The sequence below is a fragment of the Rhinatrema bivittatum genome, unplaced genomic scaffold (genome assembly GCF_901001135.1).
Source record: "Rhinatrema bivittatum unplaced genomic scaffold, aRhiBiv1.1, whole genome shotgun sequence".
Taxonomy (NCBI): Eukaryota; Metazoa; Chordata; class Amphibia; order Gymnophiona; family Rhinatrematidae; genus Rhinatrema; species Rhinatrema bivittatum.
The window spans coordinates 215,291-232,336 of record NW_021820708.1 but is presented as its reverse complement, the minus strand read 5'-3'; the positions used below and the strand labels follow the sequence as shown (position 1 = coordinate 232,336).

Genomic DNA, 17,046 nt, shown 5'->3' with positions numbered 1-17,046 from the left:
GAGCGGGTACCTAGAGCTTCGGTAGGAGTGACATACCCCGGAGGGTAATGAGGAATCCAAGCGAGCAGCTTAGAAGCGGTCAGAGTAGCAAAACTGAAGTCCTTGCTAACTCGCTGAATTTGGAGTGGAGCAGAGGTTAAATACCCAGAGGTACTGACGTCATGCGGTGGGGCCGCCCCCGAGGTTCCCGCCATGACGTATTCAAAAACGTAGGCAGAGTGTGCGCGCGTGCCCTAGTAGGCCTCAGGAAGAAGCATGGTGGACGGGGACGCCCATGTTGGCTTGGAGACGCCGAGGGACTCAGGGAAAACCGCAGGGGAGGCAGCCATCTTTTCGAGGGAGGAGGAAAAGGGTAGAAGAGAGGTGAGGCAGAGCGTTCCCAGCTGTCTGCGACCGGATGCAACAATATCCTGTCTCTCCTGGACGGAAAGGCCTCTGGGAAATGAGGGATCTGATACTCAACGACCCGCCGGGCTTTCTTGCCCTATTCCGCTCAGTATTTGATGACCCCGGTCGCAAAACCATCGCTGGATTCACACTCCTGCACCTACAACAAGATACTCTGTCGTTGACCGGGTATGTCATTGAGTTCAAGACTCTTTCCTCAGGAATACACTGGGACCTGGACTGCCTGCGTGCCATATTCCTTGAAAGGTTAAGTTCACGCATCAAGGATGAATTTGCTGCGTTTGAACTCCCTGAAGCCTTGGACTCCCTTATCGACCTCGCTGGTCGCATTGATCGTTGGCTACGTGAGCGATCACATGAGGCTAAAGGAACCAAGGAAGTGTCATCAGGTGCCCTTTGCATTCGTCTAACACCGGTCATCCAGACTGCTCCTGCACCCAGTATCGATGAGGATGAACCTATGCAGTTGGGTCATAGTCATCTTTCCGCTAAAGAGAAGCGTCGTCAGCAGAGATCAGGCCTCTGCCTGCTTTGCGGCCAACCGGGTCATATAGTACTCTCCTGCCCAATCTGTCCGGGAAATTTCCAGGTCTAGGATCCGCCGGAGGACTCTTCCTAGGCCTAACAGCACCATCTCCTCCACTAACACTGCCTGTCTCTATCAACTCGGACTCCCTGTAGTTTCACACATTAGGGCTGGTAGATTCCGGGGCCAGCAGCAATTTTATACATAAACAACTCGTGGAACACCTATGAATTCCCACTGTACAGATACCTACGCCACTGCTATTGTCTTCTATCCATGGCAAGCCATTACCAGGCGAAGTTACCCGATCCACGGATCCTATCCACCTTCTCACTGGGTTTATGCACACAGAGGCCATCTCGTTCCTAGTTCTAGACAAAGCTATACACCCTGTGGTACTTGGACTGCTGTGGGTGCAAACGCATACACCCCAATTTGATTGGAGCACATTACAGTTGTCTCACTGGGGCGATTCCTGCCATGGGAAGTGCTTGAAGGTTGTTTCTCCCATACCCTGCCTAACTACTACAACCTCTATTCCGGGCCTTCCATCACTGTACTCCTCGTTTAAGGATGTGTTCTGCAAGAAAGCCACAGATACCGCCTCATCGCTCTTTTGATTGTGCTATAAACTTACTACCCAACACTGAGCCTCCTAGAGGAAGGGTGTACCCACTTTCTCTGACTGAAACCAAGGCCATGTCCGAGTATATAAAAGAGAACTTGGCGAAAGGCTTTATTCGACCTGCTAAGTCTCCTGCCGGAGCTGGATTCTTCTTCGTAGGAAAAAAAGACTGCTCTCTCCAGCCGTGCATAGACTACCGCGACTTAAACGAGATCACCCAGAAGGATCGTTATCCATTGCCTTTAACATCTGAACTTTTCAACAGGCTCCAAGGGGCCAAGATTTTCACCAAATTGGACCTCAGAGGAGCATACAATTTAGTGAGGATACGCTGGGGCGATAAATGGAAGACAGCTTTTAACCCCCATGATGGCCATTTTGAATATTTAGTAATGCCGTTCGGCCTCTGCAATGCCCCGGCAGTTTTTCAAAACATGATGAATGAAATCCTCAGGGACATGCTGTACACTTGCATAGTGGTATATCTGGACGACATTTTGGTTTTTTCACAAGACCTTTAGAGCCATCACTTGGACGTCACTAATGTCTTACAATGTTTAAGGGACATAGTTATACACTAAACTGGAGAAGTGCTCCTTTCACCAGGAGTCGGGTCCCTTCTTGAGTTACGTGGTCTCAAGCCAAGCATTCCAGATGGATTCAAAAAAGACTAACAGCATCCAGGATTGGCACCAGTCCACAGGGCTCAAGGCACTCCGAAGATTCTTGGGCTTCACCAATTACTACAGGTCATTCATCAATCACTACTCTACTCTGTCTGCCCCACTCACAGCTATGACTCGGAAGGGAGCCAACCCTTCTCAATGGTCATCCGAAGCCGTGACCGCCTTCCAAGAACTCAAGGAGGCGTTTTTACGAGAATTGTGCCTACACCACCCAGACCCCAACAGCCCTTCATCGTCGAGGTAGACGCATCTGACATTGGAGTTGGCGCAGTCCTCAGCTAACACTCCGCTAATCACACTCTACACCCATGCTCCTTTTTCTCCCGGCGATTTTCTCCCACGGAGTCCAACTACAGGATCGAGGACAAGGAACTACTAGCAATAAAGTTGGCCTTTGAGGAGTAGCACCCCTGGCTCGAGGGAGTGCAGCACCAAATCACGGTTTACACTGACCACAAGAACCTTGAGTACCTGCACCATGCTCAATGCCTTAATCACAGACAAGCCCGCTGGTCTCTATTCTTTGCCCAATTCAATTTTCTCTTGCGGTACCGGCCAGCAAACAAAACATCCGAACTGTTGCACTCTCCCGTTCATTTACTACAGAGGATGTTCCAGACACACCACGCCATATCATCAACCCAGCGATGGGTTGATGGCTCCTCTCTGCCACACACACAGTACAAACCGGGAAGATTATGGTTCCTCGACCACTCAGTAGGAAGATCCTTAGATGGATCCACGACTCTTTACTTGCAGGTCACCCTGGACAGGCTAGGACCCTTGACTGATAAAGCAACAGGGTAGGCTATCTAAGAAAACCGTTTGGGCTAAAATGTTGAGATTACTTACCTGATAATCTCCTTTTCCTTAGTGTAGACAGATGGACTCGGAACGAATGGGTATAGTATGCTCGTGCTAGCAGTTGGAGACGGATCTGACGTCAGCACAGGTATATATACCCCCACAGGAAGCGTAGCAACTCAGTAATCTTCCTTGCAAAAGCTTTTATGGAGATGTGTGTACTGACGATCAATGAATTAGTGAAACAGGATTCCCCTGACCGATTGATAGGAGCTGGAGACCACCAGCATTCACAACCGGAAGGCGTCGACACCTGGCAAAGGGGACGCTCTTATGTAAGCAAAAGGACATGGCCTACCTTGAATCGGTGAAACCCATGTATACTGGCAGCCTGGGCGGGATGCTGAGTCCATCTGTCTACACTAAGGAAAAGGAGATTATCAGGTAAGTAATCTCAACATTTCCTAGCGTGTAGCCAGATGGACTCAGAACGAATGGGATGTACAAAAGCTTTACTCCCAGCCTGGGTGGGAGGCTGCCTGAGGACCGTGTAGGACTGCCCTCGCAAATGCTGTGTCCTCCCTGGCCTGGACATCCAGATGGTAGAACCTGGAAAAGGTATGGAGGGAGGACTATGTCGCCGCTTTACATATTTCTGCAGGCGACAGCATCCTGGATTCTTCCCAAGATGCTGCTTGGGCTCTGGTAGAATGAGCCTCGACTTGTAGAGGCGGCGACTTCCCGGCCTCTACGTAAGCTGCTCTGATAACTTCTTTAATCCAGCGGGCGATGGTGGGCCGAGAGGCCGCTTCACCTTGTTTCTTTCCGCTGTGCAGGACGAACAGATGGTCCGTCTTTCGTACTTCTTGTGTCAATTCCAGATATCTGGGCAGCAATCTGCCGATGTCGAGATGGCGTAGTAAACGCCCTTCTTCAGATTTCTTCAAACTCGCCGTGGTAGGCAAGGATATGGTTTGGTTGAGGTGAAATCGTGAAACCACTTTAGGTAGAAAGGAGGGAACCATGCGAAGATGGATCGCCTCAGGAGTGATTCTCAGAAAGGGATCCTGGCAGGACAGCGCTTGTAGCTCTGAGATGCGGCGTGCGGAACACACTGCCAGCAGAAACACCATCTTCAAAGTTAGAGAATGGAGAGACAGGCCCCGAAGGGGTCTGAAGGTGGATCCCGCGAGGAAATCCAAAACTAGGTTAAGGTTCCACAGGGGCACTGGCCACTTCAGTGGTGGACGATTGTGCTTGACTCCTTTCAGGAAGCGAGAAACATCTGGATACGTGGCAATGGTCTTGCCATCCCTCCTGGGACCGTAGCAAGACAGCGCAGCCACCTGAACCTTGATGGAGCTTAGGGAGAGACCCTTCTGAAGCCCATCCTGTAGAAAATCCAAAACAATAGGAATTGTGGTCGCATGTGGATTGGTGTCGTGAGTATCGCACCAGTCTTCAAATATTCTCCAGATCCTTACGTAGGTGAGGGATGTGGAAAACTTGCGGGCTCGGAGGAGTGTATCTATCACGGGCTCCGAGTAACCTCTTTTCTTCAGTCTAGCCCTCTCAATGGCCAGACCGTAAGAGAGAATTGAGCCGGATCCTCGTGGAGGATGGGACCTTGACGAAGCAGGTCCCGGAGAGGAGGCAGGGGAATGGGCTCCCCTGCCAGTAGTCTTCTCATGTCCGCGTACCAGGGTCTTCTTGGCCAGTCTGGTGCCACTAGAAGAACTAGGCCCCGGTGCTTCTGGATCTTGTGGATCAGGGCGCCCAGTAGAGGCCACGGAGGAAAGGCGTATAGCAGAGTCCCTGGAGGCCATGGCTGAACCAGGGCGTCGATCCTGTGTGAGAACGGATTTCGCTTGCGGCTGAATTATCTGGGTACTTGAGCATTGGACCTGTCCGCTAGTAAGTCCATGTCCGGAATCCCCCAGTGATCCACAATCATCTGGAAGGCTGTGGGTGACAGCTGCCATTCCCCTGGATTTAGGCTTTCTCTGCTGAGGAAGTCTGCCGTGGTGTTGTCCTTCCCGGCAATGTGGACGGCGGAGATGTCCTGAAGATTTGCCTCTGCCCAAGCCATCAACGGGGCTATCTCTAGAGATACCTGTCGGCTTCTGGTTCCGCCCTGGCGGTTGATGTATGCCACCGTGGTGGCGTTGTCGGACATCACTCTGACTGCTCTGTTCCTCAGTCTGTGAGCCAATTGCAGGCAGGCTAACCAGACTGCTCGTGCCTTTAGACGGTTGATGTTCCATCCTGACTCTTCTCTGTTCCACCGCCCTTGTGTGGTGAGTTCTTCGCAGTGTGCTCCCCAGCCGCTCAGGCTGGCATCTGTGGTGAGCAGAGTCCACGTGGGGGAGGACATCTTCAACCCCCTGCTCGTGTGATTGGACTGCAACCACCACCGTAACTGGGTCCTCACTCTGGCCGGCAGAGGTAGGTGCGTGGAATAATTCCGGAAGCGGGGGCTCCAGCGAGAGAGCAGGGAGTGTTGTAGAGGTCTCATATGGGCCCTTGCCCAGGGCACCACTTCCAGGGTGGAGGCCATGAAGCCGAGAACCTGCAGATAATCCCAAGCTATGGGCCGGCTGGCTCCCATCAAGGACCGGAGACGCGTCTGAAGTTTTAACCTTCTCTTGGTAGTGAGACTGACTTTGTCTGCCTGGGTTTCGAACTGGACTCCCAGGTATTCCAGTGATTGGGAAGGCTGTAGGCAACTCTTGTTGAGGTTGACTACCCATCCCAGGCTTTCCAGAAGGGCGATCACTCTGTTGGTTGCCCGATTGCTCTCCTCTCGTGATTTTGCCCTGATCAGCCAATCGTCTAGGTAGGGATGGACAAGGATTCCTTCCCGTCTGAGCGCCACTGCTACCACTACGACCACCTTGGTGAAGGTCTGCGGCGCCGTGGCTAACCCAAAGGGCAGAGCCCGGAATTGGAAATGGCGTCCCAGAACCATGAAGCGTAGGTAGCACTGATGATCCGGATGGATCGGGATATGCAGGTAGGCTTCTGATAAGTCTAAGGCCGTGAGGAATTCTCCTGGCTGTACTGCGGTCTTGATTGAGCGCAGAGTTTCCATGCGAAACCTCGGGACCCTTAAGTATCGAATGACTGACTTGAGGTCCAATACGGGCCGGAAAGTGCCCTCTTTCTTGGGTACCATGAAATAAATGGAATAGTGTCCAGAATTCATTTCCCAGGCAGGTACTGGGATGATGGCTTTCAAGGACAGGAGCCTCGCCAGGGTAGCTTCCAATGCTGCCTTCTTGTGTATGGGACACGAAGACTCCACAAACTTGTCCGGAGGGAGATGATGAAAGTCCAGATAATACCCCTCTCGGATGATGGCGAGGACCCACTGGTCCGACGTAATCTCGACCCATCTGGGGTAGAAGAGGGTTAACCTGCCCCCTATGGCTCCATCCCCCGGATGGATCGGCTGATTCTCATTGTGAGGCGCGGCCGGGACCTGAACCCGAGCTGGCTCCCCTCTTGCGCTGCTTGGCCCGAAAGGACTGATTCCTGGCCTGAGGACGAGGTGCCTGGTAGCGACTCCTATAGGGAGTGAAGCGTTGGGAGCTTCTACCTCTGGAGGGCCTTGGAAAGGCACGCTGGTTCCTTCTGAATCGATCTTCCGGCAATCGAGGTAAAGGAGAGGTGCCCCATGTGCTGGCCAGTTTATCAAGGTCGCTGCCGAACAGGAAAGAACCCCTAAAGGGCATTCTGGTGAGGCGTGTCTTCGAAGGCGCATCGGCTAACCAATTCCGTATCCAGAGCTGCCTCCTGGCGGCTACGGAGGATGAGACCCCCTTAGCTGTTGTACGGACTAGGTCGGATGCAGTATCCGTGAGGAAAGAGAGAGCTGACTCCATGTCTGTTGCCGGAGCATTGTTCCTGACCTGTGACAAACAGGAACGCGTCACCACTGTGCAGCAGGTTGCGATCCGCAAAGATAGAGCTGCCACCTCAAAGGTCTGTTTCAGGATGGCATCCAGGCGTCGGTCATGAGCCTCCTTGAGGGCCCCCCCCCCCCTCAACTGGAATGGTATTGCGCTTGACCACAGCGCTGACCAAGGCGTCCACCTGAGGGCACACCAGCATCTCCTTGATTGCCGGTTCCAGAGGGTACATGCCCGTCAGGGCCCGACCCCCTTTGAATGAGGCCGCTGGTGCCGCCCATTCCAAATCTATCAGTTGCTGTGCTGCTTGCAAGAAGGGAAAATGGCGGGCTGGAGGACAAAGACCTTCCAGCAGAGGGTTCTGCGTAGAGGGCGCCGTAGTGCTGGGACCTGTAATATCCAACTCTGCCAGGAACTGAGATACCAGGTCGGAGAGATCTTCTTTGGGAAAGAACCGCCTCATGGTTCGATATGGCTCAATCCCCGAGGAAAGTTCCCCCTCCTCCGGGGGTTCGGACTCGTCCTCCGAGACATCAGGGTCCGTCTGAACCGGACTGCTCGGAGGCGGGTGCCCATGATAAGGGCGCGAAGGTCCAGGGGCAGGATCAGCTGGAGTAACAACCGCAGCGGCAGGAGCAGCAGGGCCTGGACGGGAAGCTGACTGCATCTGTACAAAGGCATGGATCCCCTTAAAGAGATCCACCCAGGAAATGGAAGCGGTCTCGAGTCGTCAGGGTACCAGATCCCCCGGGATCCCAGGTTGTTCGAGACTGCCCGCTAGATCCGGAGTGGCCCCTGGGGAACTGTCAGCAAATCGTGGTTGAGACTGGTCCTGGCCCGAGGCTCCCACTGCCTCCTCACATTGGGCACAAAGGGAGTCTGGCTCCTCACTATGTGTGGCTCTAAGCTGGCATGCTGAGCAGAGGCCGAGGGCTTTAATGCCTGAATCAGGAGGCGCTGCCGCTGAAGACGCTGAGGCGTTCTGTTCCATTGAAAAATATGCGCTTAATAATATGCGGCAGCAATATGCGCTCAATACAACAGGTGCTTAATAATCTGCGGCAGCAATATGCGCTCAATACAACAGGCGCTCAATAATATGCGGCAGCAATATACACTTAATACAACAGGCGTTTAATAAAACAGGCGCTCAATAATAAGCGGCAGCAATATATGCTTAATACAATAAGCGCTCAATAATATGCGGCAGCAATATACACTTAATACAACAGTCGCTTAATACAACAGGCGCTCAATAATATGCGGCAGCAATATACGCTTAACACAACAGGCGCTCAATAATATGCGGCAGCAACATACGCTTAATACAACAGGCGCTCAATAATAAGCGGCAGCAATATATGCTTAATACAATAAGCGCTCAATAATATGCGACAGCAATATACGCTTAATACAACAGGCGCTCAATAATATGCGGCAGCAATATACGCTTAACACAACAGGCGCTCAATAATATGCGGCAGCAATATACGCTTAATACAACAGGCGCTGACTAATATGCGGCAGCAATATACGCTTAACACAACAGGCGCTCAATAATATGCGGCAGCAATATACTCTCAATGATAACCAATATGCGCTCATTAGTATGCGATTAGCAACATACACTCAATAAAATCCAATATGCGCTCATTAGTCTGCAGTCAGCAATATACGCACAATGATATACAATATGTGCTCAGTAGTATGCAATATACACTCAAGGATATCCCATATGCGCTTAAGCATAGACAGGCGCCTATCATGGGCGCTCAATACCTGAACAAGGCAGACAAAATGGCGACCTCCACGGCGTGCCACATGCAGGCAACGCCGCTGATCCTCGTTCCTCGGAGACCAAAAAGTAAGAGATGTACGCCTTACCTGATCCTCGGCGCTTCCCAGTTGGAACCCGGGCGGTCTCCGGCTGTGGGGGAAGAGGAGAAATACCTTCACCGCCGCGCTTGAGGAAATGCACCCGCTGCCTCGTCCACGCCGGGACCGAGGCGCCTCTTTCGCCACGCCCGAGCCCTTCTCGCCCGGGGGCTACGTCCCTGCCGCGATTCGGCCACCAGACCGAGGCCTTAAACCTCCGGGAGATTGCGGAAATCACCCCGGGAAACTCAACTGGGGGAGGGACCCCAAGGGTATCACCGCAGGAGTGCGGGGCTCGATGTTCCTGAAGAAATTTAGTAAGAAGAATACAGAAAGTAGAAAATAGAAAGTAGATTGGAAACACGCTCAGCAAGCGTGCAGGCTCTCCAAACTGCTTTGGAGACGGAAATTACTGAGTTGCTACGCTTCCTGTGGGGGTATATATACCCGTGCTGACGTCAGATCCGTCTCCAACTGCTAGCACGAGCATACTATACCCATTCGTTCTGAGTCCATCTGGCTACACGCTAGGAAATGTAAATTAGATGTGTCATAAAATTCTAAACAACAAATAATTTTTTGGACATTGTAAACCAGTTATGGTTACCTATGGTTCACACACACTCAACAATAAGGACATTTAAATCAATACTGAGGCTGTGTATCCTATTCGAAAATATGGTGAAACTCGTCAAAATACTTTTCAAGCGCAAGCAGCTGAGAGGGTGCTCATATGTTTAGTCTAGGAAAAATGCCCCTATTAAAAACAGATGCTATATAAATATGTGCCAGAAAAGGAAAAAAAAAAGGAAATATGTGCCAGAAAAGGAAAAAAAATATAAACGTGGGATGAAAATGAACGGACAGAACATGTGTGAAATAGTATTGTACTGTAAAAAAAAAAAAAAATCATGAGAGGTCTAGAACGGGTAGATGTGAATCGGTTATTTACTCTTTTGGATAGTAGAAAGACTAGGGGCACTCCATGAAGTTAGCATGGGGCACATTTAAAACTAATCGGAGAAAGTTCTTTTTTACTCTACGCACAATTAAACTCTGGAATTTGTTGCCAGAGAATGTGGTTAGTGCAGTTAGTATAGCTGTGTTTAAAAAAGGATTGGATAAGTTCTTGGAGGAGAAGTCCATTACCTGCTATTAAGTTCACTTAGAGAATAGCCACTGCCATTAGCAATGGTTACATGGAATACACTTAGTTTTTGGGTACTTGCCAGGTTCTTATGGCCTGGATTGGCCACTGTTGGAAACAGGATGCTGGGCTTGATGGACCCTTGGTCTGACCCAGTATGGCATTTTCTTATGTTCTTATATTAATAAACCGAATACTTGTGCCATGGGGGAACTATGTAATGAAAATAAATATTAATTACAATATAAAGTAAAAAATGTTTTTGAACACAAAGCAAGCTACACATTGTATAATGTGTAGCTTGCTTTGTGTTCAAAAACACAGAGACAAGGAAGGTCCCCCTGTTATAACATCAAAAGTCAAGGTACTCACAGCAAGGTACATTCCAAGTTAGCCTCGGGAAACGAGGATAAGACGTGGTCCAAGGTAGAAGGCCCTCCGAGGAGTGGATAGCCAGAGACAAGGAAGGTCCCCCTGCTCCTCGGGGGACCTTCCTTGTCTCTGGCTATCCACTCCTCGGAGGGCCTTCTACCTTGGACCACGTCTTATCCTCGTTTCCCGAGGCTAACTTGGAATGCACCTTGCTGTGAGTACCTTGACTCTTCAGACTACAACTACTCTCCGGCATACCCCACGCTGCAGGCCACTACCGTGTTCACCTCCATAGGAATCCTCTTATGAGCACCTTATATTGGGGATCTCTTCTGGACCATCTCTTGTGGGAACCCTCACCGGTGTACCCCGTGCTGCAGGCCATTACCATACCTTCCCTAAGAAAGGAGCCCCATTGGTATGCCTTGCACTGCAGGCTACTGAACCATCTCTACAAGAGGACCTCATCGGTATACCCCGCTCTGCGGACCACTACCGGATTGCTATTACTGAGGTATTCCCTATGGGTATATCCCATTGCACAGACTCTGTGTTTCCTCCTACACTACCTGCTCCTCGGGCAGTATCTCTCTCTCTCCAATAAAATCTCTATTCCACAGCTGTGACTGACGTCAGCCAAGACCTCGCTTCCCAACGGTGAGACTCACAGGGCTCCTCCCTGTGGGTGGTTCCATCGCTCACTGCAGCCCAGGGGCCCACATACCCACAAACGTAACATAAGTCATATTTTCATTTCAGCAGACTGTACTTTGAATGTCCTTTTCCATGTAAAATTTGTTATAACATCAAAATGTTAAATTGTGTGTGGGGAAGGGATCACACATGGCTGTACACTTTGCCTAGGATAGTAGTTCTCAAACGTTTTTCAGCCAGGACACACCTGACAGATGGTTTTCACATGTGTGATACACTGAACATGTGACAGTCACAGGGCTAAATGTAAACATATAATTTCCATCAACAGGAACTCCCCTCAGCCCCCAACAATGGGTGCAAAGTAGAACTAAGGCATTACCCATACAACTCACAATACAAAAAAGATATTCTGGTTCTGGTGACAACTCAGAAAAGCAAAACAAACTCCATAAGAACATAAGATATGCCATACTGGGTCAGACCAAGGATCCATCAAGCCCAGTATCCTGTTTCCAACAGTGGCCAATCGCAGGCAGAAGATCCTGGCAAGTACCCAAATATTAAATAAATCTCAAGCTACTATTGCATATTAATTAATAGCAGTTTATGGATTTTTCCTCTAGGAACTTATCCAAACCGTTTTAAACCCAGTTACACTAACTGCTGTAACCACCTGCTCTGGCAATGAATTCCAGAACTTAACTATGTCCTGAGTGAAAAAACATTTTCTTTGATTTGTTTTAAATGAGCCACTTGCTGACTTCATGGAGTGCCCCCTAGGCCTTCTATTATCTGAGAGACTAAATAACCGGTTTATAGTCACCTGTTCATAAGAACATAAGAAATTGCCATACTGGGTCAGACCAAGGGTCCATCAAGCCCAGCATCCTGTTTCCAATAGTGGGCAATCCAGGCTACAAGTACCTGGCAAGTACCCAAAAAAGCAAGTTTGCTTACCGTAAACGGTGTTTCCGTAGATAGCAGGATGAATTAGCCATGCTGTATGGGAACTGTCAATCAGGGCCCAGGAGGCGGAGCTTTTTAGTAGAGTTAAGATCTTTTGATCCTCTGCGGCTGCGCGTGGGTTCCCGCGCAGCATCAACTGTTCTCCTCAGTCTGTAATTAAGCTTGAGCGTAGCGGGAAAAAAACCCCATGACTGACAGGGAGGAGGGCGGGTCAGCATGGCTAATTCATCCTGCTATCTACGGAAACACCGTTTACGGTAAGCAAACTTGCTTTTTCCCGTCGATAGCAGGGCTGAATTAGCCATGCTGTATGGGAGTCCAAAGCTCCCGTATGCATTGTCAAATGGTTTGTAAGTAGTGTAATATCGTGTCAGTCGTGGCCATTACTTAGACATGGTGTGTAGAACCGAGTGCCCTAGTATGGCATCTCCCGCCGACAGCTTATCTATGCAATAGTGGGATGTGAAGGTATGCAGTGAGGACCACGTGGCTGCTTTACAGATATCCGCTGGTTGAACGTTCTGTAGATGAGCCAACGATGTGGCCATTGCTCTCACTTGATGGGCGTTTGGCGTTGAAGAAAGTGGCATCCCCTTTTTTGCATAGCAGTATTTGATGCATTGCGCAATCCAGCTAGAGATGGTGCGTTTCGCTACTGGGAGGCCAGGAGCGTTAGGGTTAAATGAGAGGAACAGTTGCGAAGATCTATTGAGGGAGTGTGTCCTTCGTTTATAGTATGCTAAAGCCCTTTTGCAATCTAGGGTGTGCAGTAATCGTTCTCTCTCATTTGAATGAGGTTTTGGAAAGAAAATCGGTAAGTTAATGGATTGATTGAGGTGGAAGGCAGACACTACCTTTGGAAGGAATGAAGGATGAGTTCGTAGAACGACCTTATCATGATGAAACTGTAGATACGGTTCGTAGTGCACTAGCGCTTGTAGTTCACTTACCCTATGGGCAGATGTTATCGCCACTAGAAAAACTGTCTTCCACGTTAGGTACTTTATGTGTGCGGATTCCATGGGTTCGAATGGAAATAGCATCAGCTGGTCCAGCAGTAAGTTTAGATTCCATGGAAACAGTGGCTTAGACACTGGTGGTCGTAAATGTAGGAGACTCTTGAAGAATCGAGATAGAAGCGGATGCTCTGCCACAGAGTGATTATCTAGAGGCCTATGATACGCTGCAATAGCGCTAAGATGGACCCGGATCGAGGAGGTGGCCAGTCCCGATTCATAGAGCGAGTGTAAATAGTCTAGTAAGGCAGTGGGGGAGCAGTCGATTGGCGAAATGTTGTGCACCCCACACCAGGTAGAGTAGCGCTTCCATTTGAAGGAGTAACTTCTTCTGGTGGATGGTTTCCTGGACTCGAGAAGAATAGTTTGTACCGAGTGGGAAACCCCCTGTTCCGTTAATAGTGCCCGCTCAATCTCCACGCAGTCAGATGTAGGGATGAGAGAAGCGGGTGGATGAGAAGGCCGTCGTCTTGCAAGAGAAGGTCCGGACGGTCCGGGAAGCGGATCGGCTGTTCTACCGACAGACGTAGGAGGTAGCTGTACCACGGTTGACGCGGCCAGGCTGGAGCTATGAGAATGAGCTGACTGCTGTCTGCGATGCATTTTTGTAACGTTTTCGTGATTAATGGAATCGGCGGAAAGGCATACAGGAGCGTTGTGTTCCAGGGAATCAGGAAGGCGTCCTGCGCCACTCTGTGTTGACTGGGTCGGATGGAACAAAATTGAGGAAGTTGAGTGTTGGCTTCCGTGGCAAACAGATCTATCGTCGGTGTTCCCCAACTGGTGAAAATGTCCTGTAGGACCTCGGGATTGAGTTTCCACTCGTGTGGGTGAAATATTCGGCTCAGTCTGTCCGCTCTTGTGTTTGCAATTCCCGGCAGGTAAGAGGCCTGCAGGTGAATGGAGTGTTTGTGGGCGTGAGCAAAAAGCTGCAGCGCCTCCTTGCAGAGGGACCAGGAACCTGACCCGCCTTGTTTGTTGATATAGAACATGGCTACTTGATTGTCCGTGTATATCATGAGCCTCCGGCCCCGGAGGTAAGTCTGAAAGGTGAGTAGGGCGTTTCGAATTGCTCTGAGCTCCAACAGATTGATTTGTAGCTGTTGTTCGTCGTGCGACCAGAGGCCTTGTGTCTCTAGGGAGTCCAGGTGAGCTCCCCAGCCCCTCCGTGAGGCATCCGTCGTAAGGACTGCATTGTGTGGCGGCGGGTTGAACGGCGCCCCCTTGGTCATAACTGGCGCTTTGAGCCACCATGCAATGTCCTGTCTCATCTGGGCAGTTATAACTACCCGTGTGTGTAACGGTTGAGTGTGTTGAGTCCACTGACGTTTCAGGCCCCACTGTAAGCGTCGCATGTGGAGCCTCGTGTTGGGGACTGTGAAATTCGCCGCCGCCAAATGACCCAGCAAACGGAGCACCGTTCGAGCCGTAGACGTTTGCATGCTCTGTAGTGCTAAGAGCAGGGAGTAGATGATTAGTCTCCTGTCCTCCGGAAGGAACGCTCGGGCCTGACTCGTGTCGAGACGTGCCCCAATGAACTGCAGAATCTGTGCTGGTTGTAACTTGGATTTTGGGTAATTGATGATCAAACCCAAGTGTTGCAGACAGGTTATTGCAGTGTTGAGGTGCGATTCCAGAAGCACCGGATCCGATGCTACTAATAGCCAGTCGTCCAGGTAAGGGAATATTGTTAGACCCTGTAAGCGAAGATAAGCCACCACTACTACCATGCACTTGGTGAACACCCTGGGTGCTGCCGACAGTCCAAAGGGTAGTACTCTGTATTGGTAATGTTGGTTGCGATACTGGAAACACAGGTATTGCCAACACGAACTGTGGATTGGGATATGGGTATACGCATCCTTGAGGTCTATTGAACACATCCAATCCCCGTGCTGAAGTAAGGGGAGGATGGATTTCAGGGACACCATCTTGAATTTTTCTCGGACTAGGTGCTTGTTGAGCTCCCGTAGGTCTAGAATGGGACGTGTGCCCCCCGATTTCTTTGGGATGAGGAAATATGGGGAATAAAACCCCTGGCCCTGTTCGTTGTGAGGAATCTGGCGAATTGCTTTTTGATGAAGTAATGTGGTCAATTCTTGGGCCAATTGGGTTTGACAAGGTTTTCCTTTTTTCGGGGGAAAGTAAGGAACACTGGGTTTGGAGAGGAAGTGTAAGTGATATCCCTCCTGAATTATGTCTAGAACCCACTGATCTGTCGTAATGGCTTTCCATGCATCGCAACAAGCTGTCACCCTGCCCGGGGGATGTTCCGGTAAGGATGGAGGTAGAGGTGGCAATGGAGTCAAAAAGACGGAGTTGTTTTACTTGGGATTGCCGTCTGTTGCTGCTGCTGTGGTTGCCGTTGCGTTCGAGGTTTTCCTCTTCTCTGTTGTTGTTGAGGCGCATTGTTATGCGCTTGCCGTTGATAAGGGGTGAAAGGTTGAGGTCTGAAGGTTTGATACGACCTATACGGCCGTCTATTGTACGGTTGCCGGCGTGCTGAAAAGTATCGTTTCGGAGGCTGCGGAGCCGCCAGCGATTGGACCGCCAGCGCCTGATCCTTAAGTTTGCTTACTGTGTCATGCAACCGATCGCCGAACAGGTTGTCCCCTGAGCATGGTAAATTTGCCAGCTTTTCATGTAGCTCTTCTCTAATGGCACTAGCCTTGAGCCAGGCCAGACGTCTGGCTGAGATTGCCATAGCGGAAGCTCTTGTAGAAGTCTCGAACCCCTCATACACCGCTCGTAACATGTGCCGTGTACATTCCTCCATATCCGTAATCGGGGACGGAACCGCTTGTCCCCCTGCCGTAAACATGCCCTTGGTGGCTTGCAGACACTCGTACAAATATTGCACCATGTAGAAATGGTGATGATTAATTCGGGCTGTAAGCATCGCGTTTTGGTACATCCTTCTCGCAAAATCGTCGAGACACTTATTATCCTTTCCCGGCGGAGCCGAAGTGTGCGACTTCGCCTTTCGAAACTTTTGGAGTGCGGACTCTACCACTACCGATTCATGTGGTAGCTGTGGCATGGAATACAAGGATGCCTTCTGTAGCTTAAATTTTAAGTCAGTTTTCCTAGATACTGCTGACAGTGTATAGGGGGTGTCCCATGACTTTTGTAGAACTCCATGCAACACTGTATGTGGTGGTAAGGCGGACGGTTCCCCCGGAGCGTCGAAGATTTTTAACAAACCAAACGTTTCCGCCCTTGGTTCCGGTAATTTCTGGACCTCGAGCTTCAAGATGTTACCCATTTTGTCCACAAATCTCGGGTATGTGACATCCTCCGGGGGAGAGTACGGTTCCGCCGGCTGGTCCGGTGGGTCTGAGGGGTAGCCCATCGAGGACGCCGGTGAAGAGTGTGGTGATATGGACTCCGTGTGGTGGGACGGCGAGTCTGCATATCGCGGTGGAGAGGGAGAAATAGAGGCTGGTTTACTCAGTGGCGTTTGTGGTGGGGTGCTTGTCGACTTCCCCGGAGTAGTGGCCTCTGGAGGAAGGGTGTATGTAGACTGCAAGGATTCAAAGAACCCCTCCAGAGATTGAGTTAGGTCCCAGAACGCCTTAGAAGCGTGTTGTGGCATTGGCGGTGGTTGGGTCCTCGTAGGGGAGTGAAACGGAAGAGGACTTGTCACCTTCGTTTGCTCCGAATGAGTCCCCCAACTCGCCTCACTGTGACTCGTAGAATGTGCCGAGTCTGCAGAGTTAGGGGATTGCGATGAGGAGATGGGAATCACCCTATGCGAAGAGGAAGCAGAACGACGGGAGTTACTCCTAACTTGAGATGATGAAGAGGAGGAAGATTTCCGATGGTGGCGATGCGTGCCTCTGTGTCTCTTTGCCTCGCCCTGAAGTCCCTTCGGGGGGGGGCGATGACGGCGAACGAGGATGTCCTCTCTTTCTGGAAGAGGACGCCAGGTCATCCTTTTCGGTGTACCTGCTCCGGTCTCGGGAGCTTTCACTTCCTGAATATCTCGTTCCCTGGAGTGTAGTCGGTTTTGTGAGCGGTCGTGGCTCCTGAACCGTTAGATCGCTGAATTTA

The 17,046-nt window shown here is 50.5% G+C and overlaps 1 protein-coding gene across 1 annotated transcript in view; it reads left to right on the top strand.

Annotated features, from left to right (window-relative positions):
• The first annotated feature begins 442 nt into the window (after nucleotides 1-442).
• The window catches only part of LOC115081985 (interferon-induced very large GTPase 1-like), a 49,497-nt gene continuing 32,893 nt past the window's right edge, over nucleotides 443-17,046 (top strand). The window contains exon 1 of the mRNA XM_029586226.1: nucleotides 443-911. Within this exon, the coding sequence (XP_029442086.1) occupies nucleotides 443-911 (469 nt within the window). The remainder of the gene's footprint in view (nucleotides 912-17,046) is intronic.